Here is a 21,318-nt window from a genome sequence, read left to right on the forward strand (position 1 = left end):
CGAGTAAGCCTCTTGCGTTTGATGCTAAGTAGTTTGTCATATATCACCCACGCAAAACTCATAAAATGGGGATCGGTAGTACCAGATCCTTTCAAATTTGCACAGCCCCAATAATCTGGGTGACATGTTACATGATACCCAGTTGATGCCCTGGCACTTTGCTTATCAAAAAACCAAGTTGGTTTCATGAAGCATCGATAAATCATAGACAACATCATTCTTCTTCAGGAGGCGATTCATTCAAGAAAGAAATGGGGTAGCCGGGTATGATTATCAAACTTGACATGGGAAACACCTTCAATAGAATCCATCACTCCTTTTTATTCTCGGTGATGGAAAAGTTGGGTTTCTGTAATGAGTTCATAAATTGGACTAGAGATTGTATTGGAAGCCTGTGGATAGCTCCATTAGTAAATGGACTCCCCTGTAATCTTTTCTCCACGTCTAGGGGTTTGAGGCAGGCTTTCAATACAAGCTCGTAGTAGTAGAAACCTTAATATATTAGTGGCAGAAAACTTAATAAGGAACCTAGAGATGGGAAGAAGGGAAGGGAGAATATGAGGAGTAAGTATAGAAAACAACAATAAATATGTGTATCATTCCCAGTTTGTTGACGATACATTGTTGTTAGGGGGAGCCTCCAAAATTATTGCTCGGCGATTCAAACCAGTGTTTGGTCAATATCTAGACCTGTTGGGGGGCTTCATTGATAAAACAAAGAGCCTAATCATAGGATGGAACTGTCCACTTCAAAATATTAATGAAATTGTGACGGTTCTGGGATTCCCTTTAGAATGGAATGGAAATTATTTAAATATCTAGGAATCCCCATTTTGATCGGTGCCTCTAATATGGAGAGTTGAATCAATACCTTAAATAAATTTTCGAAGAAATTTCAAGCCTGGGGTGCTCAATGGCTCTCTTCATTAGGATGTGTTGTGATAGTTAAATATGTTCTATCTTCACTTCCTGTCTACCTATACTTTGACCTTCTAGACCCAAAAGTTGTGCTCAATCAGATGAGCTTGTTAATTCACAAGTTTCTATGGCAAGGAGGGAGGAATAATGAAAGAAAATTCCATTTAGTAAACTGGAATGTAATTTGTCTCCCAACGGTTAATGGGGGATTGGCAGTCTAAGACCCTCTATTTATGAATATTGCTCCTAGAGCTACAATCGTTTGGATACTTATTTCAGATTTCAGTGTGTGGTGGAAATTTGGCTTTCTGCCAGAAGGATCACAGCTATAAAAAAAACCCCACTGAAAGACATCGCTGCCAACATGAGCAAATATCCCAGCCCTGCATTCAGACCAAAAATGGCGGATTCCATGACCCTAAGTCCAATATTGACAATATACTCATGAACTCTGGAAATGCCCCTAACAGATCCGATTCAGGGCTTGGTCCTCGATATTGAAATAAATACAAAGCAGACCATTCCGATAGCGTATATTCTTCTCCAACTCATCCAAGACTGCCCTCCCTCCAGCATGTATACAGAAACGCTCAAATGCAAGCTTGAAATCAGGAATATACGCCTTGGTCTTCATCTTCAGAAGTTTTCTTCCTACACCAAAAACCGCTGCTGATCCAAATCAGACAAGAAGACAGACATACGAAAATGTGAGAACTAGAATCAGAAAACAGGAAGCAGGAAGCAGATACAAAAATCTGAGAATTGGGAATTGGGCTCCAAAAATCTGAAAATCCAAACCAAAAATGGTCTGAATACCGCCACCCACTTCGACATACCTATAAAATTTCCCTGTGTCGCTTCAGACCTCAGAACGTTTTTCACCGATGATCTAATGGCTGGAGATGATTTAATCGTCTAACAATCCATTTAACGGCCCACGTTGAGACACGGTGGCATGGAGGGGAGTTCGTCTCAGAGGGAACGCCTTACGGCGTAACTAGCAATGCCTAATGATTGACTCCTTGAAAGTGTGACTACAGCGTGTTTGGGAAGAATTTGTTGTTTTCACATGTTTTCACCATTTTGCAGGGGTCAATCGGACTGCCAGAAAGTTGCTATTTTATATAAACCTTTGAATCTTACTTCAGAAGAATACAATATGTACACAAGATACCTTCTTCACAAACATAATTTTTTTTTCCCTATTAACAGATCTATCTTTCAAATTATGGCATTCGTTGAACTCCCACATCCCACGAACAAAACAGATCCGGATTTCTTTGTACTTGCAACAAACGCTTTAAGCAACCTTGCAGTTGCAGGAAAAGCTTTAAGCAAACTTGCAGCTGGTACAGGAGAAATAATGTGATATTAGAACATAGAGACCCGAAAGAACCATGGAAGTATGAAGGCAACAACCATGCAAGCCATCAAGAAGTTGCAGAGAGGCCGACTCCGCCAGCATCTTGGTGATTCACCTGAGGAGTTGTCTGTATCTCTGTCATTCCACTCTTCCAAGAACACTGCATCACCAACACCTGTGACATTCTTTGCAATCTCACCACAAATCTCACAAATCCTGTATCAAGCAAACAAAAGGATTGTCATGTTCTCAAAATTCCCATCAAATAATGCAATTCTCATGTTCTCAACGTTCTCATCACATATTGCAGAGACGCTAGGTGCTCTATAGCCTAGGAGGGGAAGATGTGCAACACTTTCTACATATGCTTTTAGGAAAACAAATAGTCCAATCTTATTTCAAAGAAAAAAATACAAACGAAAGTATAAGTTAACTTTAATACCATATTTAAATAACTATATACAAACTGATCTTAACTTTGGAATAACAACTATAAACAAATTAATACAAACTGATCTTAGCTTTAGAGAGTGACCTTAACTTTGGATCTAGATAATAAAAACACATTCAGATTTGCACAGATAATAAAAATACATTCAAATTTGCATGAAAGAGTGAATAATCGACCCAGGGTTAGATATTCTCCATGGATTTAAAAAATTCTGAGGTTAAGATAAATGATCCTAGTTTTAAATGAATTAAAAATTGCTCTTCTATATAATAGAATATGAAGTTGTTGGGGATTTGCCACCTAACTTAAGAATCTAATTGAGTGGTAGATTGACTTTGGTAGACGTCCTAAATCTGAGGGTAACTCGATTGCAGATTCTGAAATATTTTAAAAATTTGATTGAAATAAACAAAGTTAAACAGTTGACATCACTCATGTCCCTCCGCATTTAGGAATATTCCAGAATATACGTAAGGATGGTCAGGTCCCAACCAAGGAGCGCCTAAAATGAAAACTTGTGATGGATATTATGGGAGTCAAGCAAACTCCACTCAATCTACAATCGACATAAGGATAGCCAAGTCCCAACCAAGCAGAACGGACTCTAAAGATGAAAACCTTCTAATTGCTTGTAAAAATTTTGTGGAACATCCTAACTGATTAGGAACCACCATGAGTATCTTTGACGCAGTGAACCAGATTTAATGGCCATTTGGCAGATCCTCTTTCAATAGACTAACTCTTGGGTGAGCTATAACATGCAATAAATTGTAAATGGACAATAAGTATGATGTTTCTGAATGTTACATATATAGGCTTAATGGTAAATACATTGTTTAACCAGTGCCTTTAGATACCACCTGTTCTTACTTGGACAGTCTTGTTCTCGTCAATCTTCGGCCTTCCCTCATTTCCCTTTCTGTAATAAGCATTGAAGTTTGCACCTAAATCTATATAATAAGATATAAAAGAGGATGAAAAATTTTACCCTTGCATGAACTCAGCGAGTTTGGATAAATGTAAGAATTTTGAAGAACAGAACTGTGTTGTTTTGGACTGGAAATGTTGCTGAAGAAAATTGTCTACACAGTTGTACAAGATTACTATAGGGTACTTCTGCAAGTCCTCTCTTACTTCTCTGTGCCATTCATGAAAATCGCTTTTTGATCTTCATTCTCTATAGAATTGTCCCTGTTTTTAGACACCTTTTGAGATACCCCAAATTCATATAATCTGAAAAAAAGCCAATCCTTTCATTTTACAGTTCCAAGTCAGACTTTGACCGTTAGAAAAATGGCATAGGTATTTGTTTGAGTCACTAGTTAACCAATTTTTTTAACAGTTCTAGATACCTTTTGAGATACCCCAAATTCATATAATCTAAAAAGAACTAATTCTTTCAACTTACGACTTAATTGGATATTCACAGTTAGAAAAATGGCATAGGTTTTTGTTTGAGTCACTGGTTAATCTATTTTTCTATCGGTCCAGGATTTCCCTAAGTTCTCAAGAGAACTTAGCATTCAATAATTTGAAGAAGAGCATTCATATTTTTTGCCATTACAAAGAAGAAATAGCCTTAGATTTATCCACAAAAATTATTCCACAAATTCCTGTTTCTTATGATAATTTTCCATTGCAATTAGTTTAAAGCCAGCATTATTTCTTAGCAATAGATGTTGGAGGAATTACTTTTGTCCACGTTGGACCTGATCCTGACATGCATGGGAAATGCAATTGAAACTTGTTATAAGCTTCACTTGACATATACATTGGTTCTATCCTATCATGTAAGCATTGCTCAGAAAAACTGAAAATTGCAGACTAATAATTTGTAGAAAACGCGCATTAGAAGGTAAGTTCCGTAAAGGCATTAGACTTGATTGAGCTCTGCAAAAGGTTGGCTATCCCAACCCACTAAGGTCGGCACAACAACTTACCTGACTGCTCCAGGGTTGACATTCAGGACCAAGGGTTGACGAAGACCTCATTTAGTTGTCCTGTCAGGAACCCTGGCAGAGCTTAGCTAAAGATCTTTAATGAGTAATCCTTTCAATGAAGGTAAGTTCCTTTCCATCTATGGTGTTTTCTGATTCGAACTGAGTTAAAATTTTAGTAAGGCATTGGCACATTCTTTCTCGCATTGATGATGGGTAATGGTATTACCCAAAATGTCGGTTCTTGACTAAAATTTTAACACAGCTCAAATCCAATAACGTTATGGGCAGTTCTTCAAGCTGTGAAAGCCTACATTCATTGAAGCCCCTTTCGCCTGAGCGTTATCCACCATAGCAAAGAGTGTAAGGTCATCCATGCCTGAGTTATACAGTAAAACTTCGGGAAAATTGCCACAGAGAGAATTTTGGATGTCTGAAACACGCAACAAGCGGTTCTAGCAACAAGGTACTGATAGAAAGGGTTCAGAGAGTAACGATAGGTAGGTACTCCTAACCATTACTGTCAGTACTCTCAGTTTATATTAGTACAAAATTCTCAAAGTGATAGGTCATGAATTATAATAGTTTCCATAGCCCTCCCCTCCTGCCAAAAATTGTGAGGTTTCTGTAAAACATTAAAATTCATGTATGAGATGTGAGACCTACCTATTGCCTTTGATCTTGAACCATGTCTCTGCGCATTGCCGATGAGCGATGCTCAAATCCTCTTTATAGCCACAGCCAATAATAATCAGGTCTCTAGAACTTGATCTGCCATCAGAGGTCAAATGACATACTCTGCAAACAATCTCTGCATCATCGTCGACACTATGGGCTGCCGCTCCAAAAATCTGAAAATCCAAACCAAAAATGGTCTAAATACCGCCACCCACTTCGACATACCTATAAAATTTCCCTGTGTCGCTTCAGACCTCAGAATGTTTTTCACCGACGATCTAATGGTTTTGAGTCACTATTTAACCAATTTTTTTAACAGTTCTAGATACCTTTTGAGATAACCCAAATTCATATAATCTAAAAAGAACTAATTCTTTCAACTTACGACTTAATTGGATATTCACAGTTAGAAAAATGGCATAGGTTTTTGTTTGAGTCACTGGTTAATCTATTTTTCTATCGGTCCAGGATTTCCCTAAGTTCTCAAGAGAACTTAACATTCAATAATTTGAAGAAGAGCATTCATATTTTTTGCCATTACAAAGAAGAAATAGCCTTAGATTTATCCACAAAAATTATTCCACAAATTCCTGTGTATTATGATAATTTGCCATTGCAATTAGTTTAAAGCCAGCATTATTTCTTAGCAATAGATGTTGGAGGAAATACTGTTGTCCACGTTGGACCCGATCCTGACATGCATGGGAAATGCAATTGAAACTTGTTATAAGCTTCACTTGACATATACATTGGTTCTATCCTATCATGTAAGCATTGCTCAGAAAAACTAAAAATTGCAGACTAATAATTTGTAGAAAACGCGCATTAGAAGGTAAGTTCTGTAAAGGCATTAGACTTGATTGAGCTCTGCAAAAGGTTGGCTATCCCAACCCACTAAGGTCGGCACAACAACTTACCTGACTGCTCCAGGGTTGACATTCAGGACCAAGGGTTGACGAAGACCTCATTTAGTTGTCCTGTCAGGAACCCTGGCAGAGCTTAGCTAAAGATCTTTAATGAGTAATCCTTTCAATGAAGGTAAGTTCTTTTCCATATATGGTGTTTTCTGATTCGAACTGAGTTAAAATTTTAGTAAGGAATTGGCACATTCTTTCTCGCATTGATGATGGGTAATGGTATTACCCAAAATGTCGGTTCTTGACTAAAATTTTAACACAGCTCAAATCCAATAACGTTATGGGCAGTTCTTCAAGCTGTGAAAGCCTACATTCATTGAAGCCCCTTTCGCCTGAGCGTTATCCACCATAGCAAAGAGTGTAAGGTCATCCATGCCTGACTTATACAGTAAAACTTCGGGAAAATTTCCACAGAGAGAATTTTGGATGTCTGAAACATGCAACAAGCGGTTCTAGCAACAAGGTACTGATAGAAAGGGTTCAGAGAGTAACGATAGGTAGGTACTCCTAACCATTACTGTCAGTACTCTCAGTTTATATTAGTACAAAATTCTCAAAGTGATAGGTAGAGTAACGATAGGTAGGTACTCCTAACCATTACTGTCAGTACTCTCAGTTTATATTAGTACAAAATTCTCAAAGTGATAGGTCATGAATTATAATAGTTTCCATAGCCCTCCCCTCCTGCCAAAAATTGTGAGGTTTCTGTAAAACATTAAAATTCATGTATGAGATGTGAGACCTACCTATTGCCTCTGATCTTGAACCATGTCTCTGCGCATTGCCGATGAGCGATGCTCAAATCCTCTTTACAGCCACAGCCAATAATAATCAGGTCTCCAGAACTTGATCTGCCATCAGAGGTCAAATGACATACTCTGCAAACAGTCTCTGCATCATCGCCGACACTATGGGCTGCCGCTCCAAAAATCTGAAAATCCAAACCAAAAATGGTCTGAATACCGCCACCCACTTCGACATACCTATAAAATTTCCCTGTGTTGCTTCAGACCTCAGAACGTTTTTCACCGATGATCTAATGGCTGGAGATGATTTAATCGTCTAACAATCCATTTAATGGCCCACGTTGAGACACGGTGGCATGTAGGGGAGTTCATCTCAGAGGGAACGCCTTACGGCATAATTATCACAAATATGAAGATGTATGAAACCAAAAAATGTCATGATAAATTTGATTTGGAGAGTTCTTTTTATGCAAGAGAAAATATGATGAGGGATGGAAAGAGCACTCAATGATTTGATCGTGTTCATTTTCATCATGGATATTCTCACCACCTTGTGTCAATTGAGAATTTAACTCATCATATGAAGAAATTGAAGAGCATGGAGTAACTTTGTCGCAAGTAAGTGCATCACAAATGGTAGAGCATAAGGTATTGTGAGATGAAGAGGAAGTTTCAATACATACATTTTATTTGGCTAGATCATATTATAGATATAATTTTAATTAGATCAACATGTTCTAGAGCATCTGAAAAATTAGATAATGTACTTGGGAATTTATTATCGTAGTCATCATCATGGGAATGATTGTTTCCCAAGGCTATAGATTGATTGAAAGAGTTGATTGCATTTGATTCACTATCGAGATTAGCATATTGACAATCATCCAAGAATGGAATCACATCATCTCGACCTAGAGGATCTTGACAAAAACAAGAAATATTGATAACATCTTCACCTTCCTACTCCTCTATCTGTGTAAATTTACTTCCTTGTACCTGATCGTAATTTTAACCAACAATGTGAAAATCAAGAGAGTGTGAAAGACTAGCTAGTGGAGTAGATTGATTGGGTAGATCACAGTATAAAGAGTCATGGCATGTAGATGATAGAGGATCATGAAAAGATAGATCATATTAAAGGATAGATTTATGAATGATAACATCATATTGTAGAATGGGGAAGATTTTCTTCCATCTGGGCTTCATGATCCATTCTACGATTTCCTCCATTGAATCTGGGTCATGAGAAATGGAAGAAGAATGAGAAAATGGATTAGGAATATGATTTGTAGATTTTCCAATTTTATTATCATCTAAGAGAGGCACCCCCATTGGAAATCGAAAAGGAGGAGGAAAAAGAACAAAAGGAACAGTAGATTCCTCCTCCGAAATTAGATGTGTCTCATGATTCACAAGAATTGGGGAAGTAGGAAAATTAGGGGATTCAGGTTCACCGTATAAAGAGATTAGAACCAAGTGCTCAAATTCTTGTTTCAAGAAATCTTGATTCATATCTTCTTCATAAATTTCACAACAAAGGTGAAAGAATAGATTAGAAAAGTCCTCAACTAATTCGTTAGGCTTCATTCTTAAGAGATTGATTATTTTACGAAAATCTCGGTAATTATACCTATCAAAGGCTTGATGAAGCTCCCTAAGGAAATGATGAAGGGAATGGATGGAAGAAGGTGGAAAGGTATGGAACCATTGATTAGTATGACCTCCAAGGGTAAGGAAGAAAAACACACTCTTCACCATTGATTTTGTAAGATTCATAAAATTTAAGAAAATGATAAATGTGCTTGATTATTGATGTTCCATCCTCACCATCAAACTTTAACTAGGACAAGTGATAGAGAAGCTCATCTGGGATTGAAAATTGATAAAGGGAAAAATTAGAGAAACAACCAGAGAGTAATATTTGAGTATGAGCCATTTAGATAAGAGTATCAAAGCAGATTCCATAGGCTGAGCTTGTCATCTGGCCCTCCTTCTAGTGCCACTGTTGATGATGCCGGAAATCCATAGAACATGGGATATCCCTAATGTGAAGTCCCAATTAGACCTCACACCATTTGGAGTAGGATCCCATCCATAATACCTACCTGGTTTCCATGTATTCTTATAGATATGCCTTGGCTCTTGCTCTTAGCAAGTGATCTAGGTGGATATTGGTAGCCACTCGCCTATTCCACTTGGAACCCCGACACGTTCTCTTTCAGTTTTTTGGTTTCCTTAATTGTAGAAAAATTTATTGTTTTTGGTAGTTTTTTGGGTTCTAATCTTCTGGAGCCATTTTGAGGCCCTAAACGAATTTTTTAGGGAAGACAAAGAGATCAAAAATGTCCCCAATCAGCTTTCCGATTTAATTTCAACCTTATCTTTGAGATATTCGAAATGATGTTTTATGATAGCCAAGTTAAGATCGTATGCCAAAGTTACGACCCTGAGAAATTGATGTACCAATTTACCCAAAAGGGACCCACAGGTTTGGTGTTGCATCTTCTAGGGTTAGGTATTTGGATTTTTAGGGTTTTCTAATCGTATGCCAAAGATATGACCCTAAGAAGTTGATGTACCAATTTACCCAAACAGGGCCCATAGTTTCGGTGCTACATCTCTAAGGGTTAGGTCCTTAGACGTTTAGGGTTTTCCATTATTTCTCAATAATAAATAGGCCTTTGAGCCTCATTGTAACATAGTTCAGAGGAATGTATCTGCCACATCTCTTCTAAGAGATAAGCTGCCATCGCCCAAACTATCTTCTTTCCATTCTCTTTGTAAGCATTGTTCAATATTTTTATATTAATGAAATGAATCACTTTTCTGTTGCATCTCCGTATTTATGATTATATCTGTAAGTTGTTGCATTCATGTTTAAGTTCGTATCATCAAGATATATGAGTGCACATGCACTTTTGAAAAGAAAGGGGGTGTTCCTGGTGAGTGTTCAATCATAAGTGTGTCAAAGTTATTTCACTATACAGGGGAGGATAACTAAGCATCTAAGAGAGAGGTAGTAGTACCATCCTAATGGAGACAAACATGAAGAATAATGTTTTGTGCAACATCAAGAAAAATATTCCATAGAGATGCAACGATTATGGAAACCAATATGATGAGGAAAATTTGTCTAATATCCGGCGGAATAGTCCACGATAATGTGACAAGGATAATAAAAATTACAACAAATTCTTAATATGAAAAGTACCAAAATAGTTCAACTACTTTAGCACGGATGAAAGAAAACATGAATTACAAACATTCACATAATAGTATTATGAATATCCATAATCCATGCAGGAAGAATGTGTTGGCCTTGAAGGCTTACGTTATTAAGTAAAATTTCCAAGACACATGTATACAATGAACATCACTAGCTGAAAAAGTGGAGCGTTGGAGCCACTCCTTTCTCCTCAAAGGAATCAATCTATCTCTTTAGGGCCTTGTTGTAGAAGCCAAGGTAAAAAGTATATTGCTCATACAATGAGTGTGTTGTAGGTTTTAACCCCATACACAAATTACCTGCATATGAATTCTAAAACATAGAAAATAAACAATGCGAGAGCATAACACATAAAACACATATACACAGAGATTTTCCTCTGGTTCCCAAAACCGAGTCAACCAGCTTGATTTTTCATTATGTTCCTTTCAATGTTACAATACATATTTATACATGTCGAAGCATCTAATACCATGGAACAAAAACCATCGTGTCCAAGACCATGGACCAAAAACCATCGCGTCCAAGACCATGGACCGAAAACCATTGCATCCAAGACTATGGACCGAAAACCATCGCATCCAAAACCATGTGTGAAAATCATGCACAAAACCATAGCTAGGTCTGCCCAACCTAATTCAGGGTCCAAAAACAAAATTTTCTGGGGCGCTGCCCCGAACCCCATAGAGTGGGGTTACCTACACCCCTCAAACCCCCTTGTGACTCTCGCCACCATGCAATCGGTGCAATGAAGGGAGGGCTCCGCCCCCCTTCTAACCCCCCGGTTAACTACGTGGGCTAATCCTGGAAAGAATATAACACAATCGAAGATTCTCCCACTTGTTGTTTTCTTCCCATAGGGGGCCATAATAGAGCTTAGTCATTTATCCAGCCCTGCAATGCCCATTGTTTCTCTACACTATGAGAACTTCTCAGAGCTCAAAGATTTCGTCAATGCATCTACAGTATTCTTCAAAGTGTCCACCTTTACCAGCAACACCTTTTTGTATTCTATCATATCCATCACAAAGTGATACTAAACATCAATGTGATTTGTCTTTGAATGATATGCAGGGTTCTTTTCCAAGAAAATTTGGCTATCACAGTCTATCCTTATAGCTCCCTATACTAACCCCATATTTAAACACAATCTCTACAACCAAATTGCTTCCTTGCTTGAATGAGTGGTTTCCATGTATTTTTCCTCTTTAGTTGATAGTGCCACTATAGATTGTTTCTTAATCACCCAACTAACTACACCTCCAAATAACTTAAACAAATACCCACTTATAGATCTTCTTTGATCCAGATCTACAGCCCAGTCTGCATCAATCAAGCCATGAATATCTAACACTCTATCCAATCCTAGTCTTCCTTGGTAGCACAAACCATAATCATTGGTGCCACGTAAATACCTAAAACCCTGCTTCATTGCTATCGAGTTCTCCTTCCTTGGTTTTGACATAAACCTACTCAATACTCCCACTACATGTGCAATGTATGGTCTACTACATACCATCGCATACATTAGGCTACCGACTACACTTGCATATGGAACATGTTGGGTCCCTATAATACTAGTGATTACCCCATTAATATTGTAGTTGCATCCCTTATTAATATTTTTCTGTGCTCCTATTATTACCATATTGTTATTATTGTGCCCCATAGAATCCCTCTATTGTTATTTTGGTGGCTTTATATTATTATTGTTAGGTCAGTTGGGATATATTATGACTTCTTAGACTCCTATATATAGAAAGGAGGTTTTTTCATTTGAATCATCCAAGAATTGTTCATTTATGTAATGTAAAGGAGGTTGCCCCCTCGAAGAGGCCGAATTCTAAGGTGTTGATCTATCTTTTCTATCTTTTCTTGAGTTGGTTTCATAACATTTGGTATCAGAGCTTTGGATTCTAGGGTTTCGCTGCTCCAAACAGGTCATCGTGGCATTTTCGCTATAACTTTTTCTCTGCGACGTTTCAGAAGCTAAAAAAAACCCATTTGAGAAACAATCACGCTAAATCTCAGGTCCAAATTTCAGAGTTGTTCGTGCTATATTTGCGGAGATATGATCTGAGGAAGTTGGTCTTCATACAGACTCCTGAATTTCATTCCAAACAGGTGACCTGGGGAAAATCGTCATAACTTTCACTCTGAGCATATGATTGAAATTTATTAAGAAGGTACAGAAAGAGGATGGACTTTAGTTTCTTGTGTATTTTTTTTAGAGCCAAAGGTCAAAACAGTGACTCGTGGCATGTCATACAAGTTCGCTCTACCGAACTAGTCTATAATCAGGTCACTGTGGGATATTTTGCGTAACTCTTCCTTAGAGAATCCAATTTGGATTAGATTGGTGGCATTGGAAAGAGGACATAGAGGGCTACTGCAGGTCACAATTTCAGAACTAGATGATCTGAAAGTACATAGATACATCAGAGGCAATATCAAGCTCCTACAAAGTGAAAAAAGGTGTGTAGATTCTTTTACATTTTTGCTTAAGATTGGTTTGAAAAATTATTTTGAAGGAATTCAATGGGAATAGTAGAGCATTATTATCGGTAACGGATGCCCAGAGGAAAAAAAATGCAAACACCTAGTAAGCAACTTGAAAGCCCTAGCATGACTCATGAAGAAGAGGAAGAAATGCTACATGATATATCAAAATTACAAGAACAAGTGTAACAAATGTCGCGCTCACAAAAGCTAACCGAAGCTAAGATAAATGGCGTGGAATCTAAGATAAAGGGCATGGAAGCTAAGATGGATGATTTGAAGATAGATTTGAAGACAAATTTGAAGAGAGACATCGCAGATTTGAAGACAGACATGGCAGATTTGAAGACAGATTTGACAAATTTTCTACAAGAAATACTTACTAATGGTGAAAATGTTGTAAAGGAAACTAATGATGCAAAGAAAAGAAATGTTAATCATGATTTCATAGACTCCAATGTGGGATTGAAGACCCACCATATTACAAAAATTGATATGAGGAAGTTTGATGGCAAGGATCCTGCAACATGGATATTACAGATGGATCAATTTTTCGATCTCAATAATGTGAAAAACACGCGAAAGGTACATATTGCAACTTTATATTTGCAACCAAATAATTTTTTATGGTATCAATGGCTTTGCTCTCGTAAACAAATTATCACTTGGGAAATTTTTACGAAAGAATTGACAGCACATTATGAGGATACAAAAAGCAACACTTTTTTAAGCCAATTGATAAGTCTCAAACAAAAGGGTTCAATAATGGAGCACATTGAGAAGTTCCAAAAATTGAACATAAGGGTAAAAAATATTCTAGAGGAGCATAGGATTGATGTGTTCTTAGGGTCTTTAAAGGATAATATCCAACATGATGTTTGCCTTTGTGAACCTGATTCATTAGAGAAGGCATTCAGGTTAGCAAGAAAAATAGAAAGCAAAATTATGGCAACCAGGAAGCATACCACTCACAACTATAAAGATGGAAGTGTTGTTGCCCCTAGTCTTCCACAACCTATAAGGTTGACACCACAACAATTGGAAGAAAAAAGAGCAAAAGGGCTTTGTTACAGTTGTGATAGAAAATACACTGAAGATCATAAGTGTGCTAAGAAGAAATTATTCTACATAGATTGCGAAGAGGAAGAAGAAAAGGAGCAAGAAAGGTCAAAAGAAGAGGATATACTCCAGGAACAAAGCCTAGATAAAGAATAAATGAATCCGACCATATCTTGTAATGCATTGGCTGGAATTACCACTCCTCAAACCATCAAGATAGAAGGACAAATCAAGAAGAAAAAGGTAATAGTGTTGATTGATTTAGGAAGTACCCACAATTTTATTGATTGTAAGGTAGCAAAAGAATTGAATTGCTTCTTATATCCAACACCAGAGTGTCAAGTGATGGTTGCAAATGGAGGAACAATAAATTGCCCTAGAAAGTTCCATAATATCAAGCTATCAATGGGAGAATATGTATTGACTAGCCCAATGCTTTTCATTCCAATGGGAGGTGTTGATGTTGTACTAGGAGTCCAATGGCTAGAATCCTTGGGTACAATAGATTTTAATTTTCAAGAACTTTTCATGAAATTTTCTATGGAAGGAAAGGAAGTTGAATTAAGGGGTATTGCAGGGAAACCAGGAAAGATAATTAGCTCTAACGGTATGACAAAGCTTCTAAGAAAGGAACAAAGGGGTGTAATTGCACAATTATGTTCGCTAGACGTTTCCACATTGGAATCATCTATTTCTCCAAATCTCCAAAAAGTCTTGAACAATCATTCCAAGGTATTTGAGACTCCCAAAGGTCTCCCACCTATTCGTGATCATGATCATGCTATTCATCTAATTCCAAGAAGTGTTCCTCCAAACATCAAGCCGTACAGATATCCCTATGCCCAAAAGAGTGAAATTGAACGTATGGTTGCAGAAATTCTAGAGGCTGGTATAAGTCAACCGAGTCAAAGTTATTTCTTTGCTCCAGTAGTATTAGTGCACAAGAAGGATGGACCATGGCGCATGTGTCCAGATTATAGGGAGCTCAACAAGCTCACTATTAAAGATAAGTTTCTGATTCCTGTCATTGATGGATTACTGGATGAATTGCATGGATCAATTTACTTCACCAAGTTGGATCTTCGTTCATGATATCATCAAATCAAAATGAAGACTGAAGACATTCCGAAAACAACATTTAGAACTCATGAGGGTCATTATGAATTTTTTGTCATGCCTTTGGCCTTACCAATGCACCTTCAACATTCCAAGGTTTGATGAATTCCATTTTCAAACCATTCCTTAGAAAAGTTGTGTTAGTATTTTTTGATGATATACTAATCTACAACAAGTCTTGGAAGGATCATATTGAACATGTTGACAGGGTGCTACAACTATTGGAGGAGAAACAATTATATGCAAAAAGATCTAAATGTTTGTTTGGAGTACAAGAGGTGGAATATTTGGGTCATATTGTATCTCATGAAGGAGTTAAGGTAGACCCTAGCAAAATTAAAGCCATTAAGGAATGGAAACTCCCCACATCCATAAAGCATCTGTGAGGATTTCTCGGGTTGCCAGGGTATTATCGCAAGTTTGTTAAGAATTATGGGAGAATAGCATCACCTCTAACAACATTATTGAAGAAAGATGCATTTTCATGGACTCCAGAAGAAACGAAGGCCTTCGAACATCTTAAAGAAGCATTGTGCCAAGCACCGATCTTAGCTACACCAGACTTCACAAAAACCTTTATTGTGGAATGTGATGCTTTAGGAAATGGAATTGGTGCTATTTTAATGCAAGATGAAACAACCATTGCTTTTGAAAGTCATCCAATCAAGGGAAAGTTTTTACACAAAGATATTTATGAGAAGGAAATGTTGGCAATACCCCATGCACTTAAAAAATGGCGACCCTACCTAATGGGAAGACACTTCAAGGTAAAAACAAATCATGATAGCCTTAAATACTTTTTAGAACAAAGATTATCCTCTAAAGAGCAACAAAAGTGGATCAAAAAGATGTTGGGTTATGACTTTGAAATCATATAGAAAAAAGGGAAGCAAAATGTGGTGGCAGATGCACTCTAAAGAAAGGATGAGGAAATGGAAGCATTTTTGTGCGCCATTTCTATTATCCAACCAGATTGGATAAATGAAGCAAGGGAGGAATGGAAGAATGACAAAGAAGTGTGGGCACTTATTTGAAAGTTACAACAAGATTCTAGTACGTCTGATACATTTAGCTAGAAAAATGATTCTTTATGGTACAAAGATCGCTTATACCTCTGTAAGAATTCCCAACTAAAAAAAAGATTCTTATGGAATTGCACACTTCTCCCTTAGGAGGGCACTCAGGATTTTTAAAAACTTACCACAAGGTTAAGAAGGAATTTTTTTGGGATGGCCTTAAATTGGATATTCAAAAGTTTGTGGCAGAATGTTTGGTTTGCCAACAAAATAAAGTTGAAACAATTAAGACCCTGGGTCTATTACAACCTTTATCCATTCCAAGCCAACATTGGGAGGAGGCTTCAATGGATTTTATCAGAGGTTTACCTAAGTCTGAGGGAAAGAGTGTCATCATGGTGGTAGTTGACAGACTTACCAAGTATGCACACTTTTGTGCATTATCACATCCATTTAAAGCTAGTACAGTATCTACTGCATTTATGGAAACAATTCAAAAGCTTGCCAGGCCTTTGTCATTTCAAGCTCGTTATTGGTTAAGAAACAACGTGATTTCGACCGATTTTCTACTTTTTCGGGTCGAGGTCACTAGAACACGAAAAGTACTCCTCGGTCGTAATGGTTGGGTGGTTCTTTCGAGTATCGTTTTATACTTTTTCGGGCTCGAGAGACACAAATCTACAAAAAATGACCCCCCTGGAGTTTTCTTTTCCGTGTCTTTTCAAACACTCTTAACATGAAAAAGACTCCGATTTTTACCTATGTTAGACTCGTTAAACCCTCACGACGTTAGACTCGTCACCATGACGAAACTCAAGCTTCTCCTTCCTAGGGCTCGTTAAACTATTACTAGGTTGGATTCGACCGACTGTCGAACTTACATTACAAGCATATGCTATCCCCTTCCAGCTTCTTTTTAAAAATAATAGGGGTACTCGCCAGCAATGGTAGGGAAAATTTGGAAATCATCATTGGCAGCTAGTCACTCTTAAACATCGACACTTTTTCTTCTTATCGGGTTGGGACATCCATACATCGTCATTTGGCCTTCGCGGGTTTGGGTTGCAATTTAGCCTCATTCCATCCGATTCACGCCGTCTTCATCGAGCCTCTGATCCCTTGGTACCTGAATGTTGCCACCCTTCGGAGTCGTGTCACCGACATGTTTAAGAGTATAATCCTTTTGCAGTTTACATGCTTGCCTTCTCCTCTTATACTCTGTTTAGCCATCTACCGCTTGTTCCTTATCTCGTGTCATTGATGGGGGGAACATTATGGCCCTCCTACAATGGGTCATCTCCTGTCAACATTAGCTCATTATCCAGGAGATTGATCTAGAGATCCCCTTTGATACCTTAGAGCTTGCACGCCTCAATGGAAAGTTCTTCGCACTTGACGGTTGACTTTCATTATTGGTCGTCGATTGGGTGATTCCACAAGTGTTCAACTTCAGCTCCTTTTTCACACTTTGTGGATTGTGCTAGCTAGTACCTTGAGAACCATTGGCATTATTGGTGGTTTCTCTCGCGCTTGTTAACGGTTTTCATCATTGACCGGTAATCAAGTGACTTTCTATCATGCTCGACCTCAACACATCTATTCGCATGCTAGAATTTGTACTATGATCAAATGGGTTCAAGACCCCAAACTCAGATTACACATGTTCGGGCTGCATGGATTGGTTTGTGATTACACGACTCATTGATGGATGGCTGTGACCATACCTGAGTCTTCATGGATGGCTGCAACCATACCCGAGTCTTCATGGATGGTTGCGACCATACCTTTATCATTATCATGGTCTCATTAGCTGGATGGCTGCGTCCATGCCACAGACCTAGTTCATATGCCTTTTGGATGGCTGCGTCCATGCCTAGACTACATGTACTTCATTATCAGAGCTATCAGTTGTACTTGCGTTTAGGTTCTTCCATATGGTATTCTAGCTCAGTCCGTTTCGTAAAGCATTTCACCCCTTCCACTCTCTCGACTTTAGGGGGCATCTGTTACACAATAATTTGTCACTGTCTTCACTCCAGTCTTTCTATTGTGTCATATGCCTAAGTTAAACATGCTCATATTGAATAAATGCTCTCTTGTGCTGCCAAATGACCCACGTTTCCTAAGTTATCTGCCTCATTGCGACTATGGACTTAATATACTCACTGAAAGGCGCTCATAAACAGTCCAAGTGCGCTGCCAGCGCAAAAGTACATCTGATTCCCGCGATGGTCCGATTTCATGTCCTAGTGCGAAGTTACTTATAATCTTTAGCGATGATCTGACTAGCTAAATTACTCACTGGCGATGTCAGTGCTAAAGATCAGTTATGCCCCTATGATGATCCAGATTGGAGGAATTTGTTCCAACAGTCGGCCTTCCAGATGACTCCAGACCAGGTTTTTGGCATAGTTTGTATCGCCCTCCTTTCTCTCACATGGAAGTTCCATCAATTGTGCTATCTTCCTTTGGGATAAGTTCACTCTTCCACCTTTCATGGAGACTCCTTCTCATATTTAAACTCTCACCATTGCTATGCATTGCTAGTTTTTGGATAGTTTTGATAGTTGGCTAGTCGAGCAATGTTGTTAGTGTTTGTGAGTTTTCTAGATAGCTGGTGTGAGTGTGAAAAGTGTGGGATTGTTGATAGCTTGTGGAAGGTTGTGAAGTGCCCTTAATCTTGTGTAAAACTTATAAGTGAGAGATACTTGTATACTAGGAGATCCATCTTCAAAGAATGAATGCTTGAGTAACATGCTGGCTGGATCCCTCTGAGAAGGCTTGCGACGTCAAGACTTTGGTTGTAAGCTTGCTCTTATTTCATTATTAGTCAATCAATGATGTTTTCCTATGTCTTGTATGTAATTTACTTGATAGCTCATGACTTCTTGACTTTGTGAGTAAACAGATCATTGTTGTTTTCTATTTACGTGCTTTGTTGTATTTCATTTGCATTGTTTTAGGTTGATCACTCATTAGAAGAAGGAAGTGGAAGTTGGAGCAGCGCAACGGAACTCCATTGACCACCATTTGAGGTAAGCCTCCAACTATGACTATTTAAGGAAAGCTATTGTTGATATGTCCTTGTTTGTGACTAGACCCACTCTAGGGCTAGAGGGGTTGCCTCTGTCCGCAGAGGGAACAGTTTCCTGCATCACAAATAGTTTGAAAATAGAAAGAAATAATAAGAAAATATGTAAAGATTAAAGTGGAGGAATATAAAGAGTGGAACATATATTTAAGTAAATAAAAATAAAAATATGGATTAAAAAAACAAAGATAATGGTATGAAGTTGGAAACTTAGAAGAAGGGGAAATAAATACAAGGCATAGAAAAAGGATGTAGTAAATATAGATTTTAGTGTAAGGAGAGGTTAAAAGGTAAGAAATTGAAATTTAAGAGAAATAATTTTACAATCTCACTTGTTCACTTAACAAAAGAGTCGATTGTATAGGTAAAGAGAGAATAAACACTTTACAGAAAACAAGATTTACATGTTGTTGTTGAATATAGTACATTGTAGGTGGATATCAATAAATATGTTGAGATATTGAAGTAATTATGAAGTAAGTGAGAATAACTAGATTGAGATTTGTACATGAAAATTAATAACTTGAAGCAAAATCATTCTAAGATGATAGCCCTATCACTAGAGAAATTCAAATTCAAATTCAAATTGACATGTAAACTGAAATTAATATCCACTCAAATTAATGCATTGATAGATTATTATCAAGAATAATAATGACATATATGTATGTAAACCATATGATAAATTGTGTATTCTAACAAGAGGAATTGGAATAAGAAAAAATTTAATGTATTTTGAAAATAATCTATCAATTGGTTTCCTTGGTTACACATACTAATAACATTGCAATTGACATAGAGAGAGTGAAAAGGAAGACGAACAATCACAATAATATCAATTCCCATGAATGTTACCTAGTTGATTAATGTTTGAAAATATCATTTATGTCTCTTTGACAATAAAAAAATATAGACATGGATGTATAAACTAGAAAATCTTTTTAATTTTAAGAGAATTTGATTTTAGTGATCATGCATTGATTTCAGTGCACATTTTTCTTCATTTCTAGATCAACACATCAAGAAAGTGACATGTACACAAAAATAAATGAGATAGAATTTGAATACGAATAGAAATCGAAATAAAAATAGAAATTGATATTAAAATTAACATTCTCATAGAAATTTAAATTGAAATAAAAAGGGAAATGTATGCAAAAATTGATAATAAATAGAAATGGAAATTTAAATTGACAAATACTTCAAATCCATATATATATATATATATATAGATAACACTATAATCAATACTTTAGAAATTGAATAGAATTGAAATTTACATTAAAATCAATGCATTGAATTATGGATCTATATTGATTTCAATGTAATTTTTTTATTTTTCTAATTTTTTGCTTTATTTTTATTCCACTTATCCTTAATGTAATTTTTGAAATTCACTCATGAACAATACGTTTTATGTTATTAACGAATTCATATATAGTTGAATTTGTTAATAAATATATTACAAACTATTTCACTATTTTGATGTTGATTTTAATTTAGTTAATGAAGAAATATTTAATATCTTAACTATTTTATTTTGTTATTGCTTAAAGTCTTCGACATTATATATTGATATTTATCTCTTTTGGCTTTGTTCTTGGCTTTAAAGACTATCTTTCCAACCAGCAAAATTTACAAATTTCTGTAGAATCGAACATGTGTTTCATGTGCCTCTCTGAGATTCGGTTATGAGAAAAACACTGATACAGAACTTTGAAATTAAGTCAAATTCCACCTATATTAAGAGATTACTCGATCTCTAAAGTTTTATTACCTCATATTGTTATGAAGAAACTCATCTTAGGTATAAGGTTATGCTATTTCTTGTCACTATTTGGAGGCACATTCAACCGTTCTTAACGTTTAGTTTTAGTTCTAAAGTGCATGTGATTCTTTGTGATTATCCGAAGCGTTTGAAGTGTATGCATAGCCTGAACCCTAATTTCTTGAGGCAGAAAATATTTGGGATATCCAACGAAGAGGGTTTCAAGGCAACGACAACCTCATATTCATTTATGTCTGGATACGTGGAACTAAGGAGGACTACTGATACTTGTTCATACTTGTGAAGAAGAACTTGAACAAGACACGAAGATACCCTCTAAATTTTGGCGATTCTATGTAGATTCAGATCCTTTTGGCAAGAAGTAGAGGCGAAAGAAGTGCACGCTACATATCATTGCAGGTGACGTAAATTACTCGTACTATGATGGGTACATACGTTCCCTCTCACATTATTTTGTGAAGTTTTGATTATTTACATTATGAGTACTTCCCCTCACATATCTAAGGCTTTTT

General features: G+C 37.0%; 1 protein-coding gene across 1 annotated transcript; it reads right to left on the reverse strand.

The window, feature by feature from the left end:
- Nucleotides 1–1,942: 1,942 nt before the first annotated feature.
- On the reverse strand, nucleotides 1,943–7,406 carry LOC149257775 (uncharacterized). The gene is made up of 3 exons (XM_089387892.1): nucleotides 7,402–7,406; nucleotides 7,011–7,268; nucleotides 1,943–2,497 (listed from the first exon to the last, which is right to left on the reverse strand). Exons 1-3 carry the CDS (start codon nucleotides 7,404–7,406, stop codon nucleotides 2,290–2,292), a joined length of 471 nt encoding a protein of 156 aa, XP_089244018.1. The 3' UTR covers nucleotides 1,943–2,289.
- Nucleotides 7,407–21,318: the final 13,912 nt, after the last annotated feature.

Source organism: Pinus tabuliformis, chromosome 6 (genome assembly GCF_031772625.1).
Source record: "Pinus tabuliformis cultivar Carrire ecotype Pingquan chromosome 6, CPIR1, whole genome shotgun sequence".
Lineage (NCBI taxonomy): Eukaryota > Viridiplantae > Streptophyta > Pinopsida > Pinales > Pinaceae > Pinus > Pinus tabuliformis.

Excerpts from the sequence above, each read along its gene's own strand:
- LOC149257775 (XM_089387892.1), bottom strand. Across the intron at positions 2,498-7,010 it reads TTCAAGATCAGAGGCAATAG|GATTTGTGAGATTTGTGGTG; the intron begins GTAGGTCTCACA and ends TGCTTGATACAG.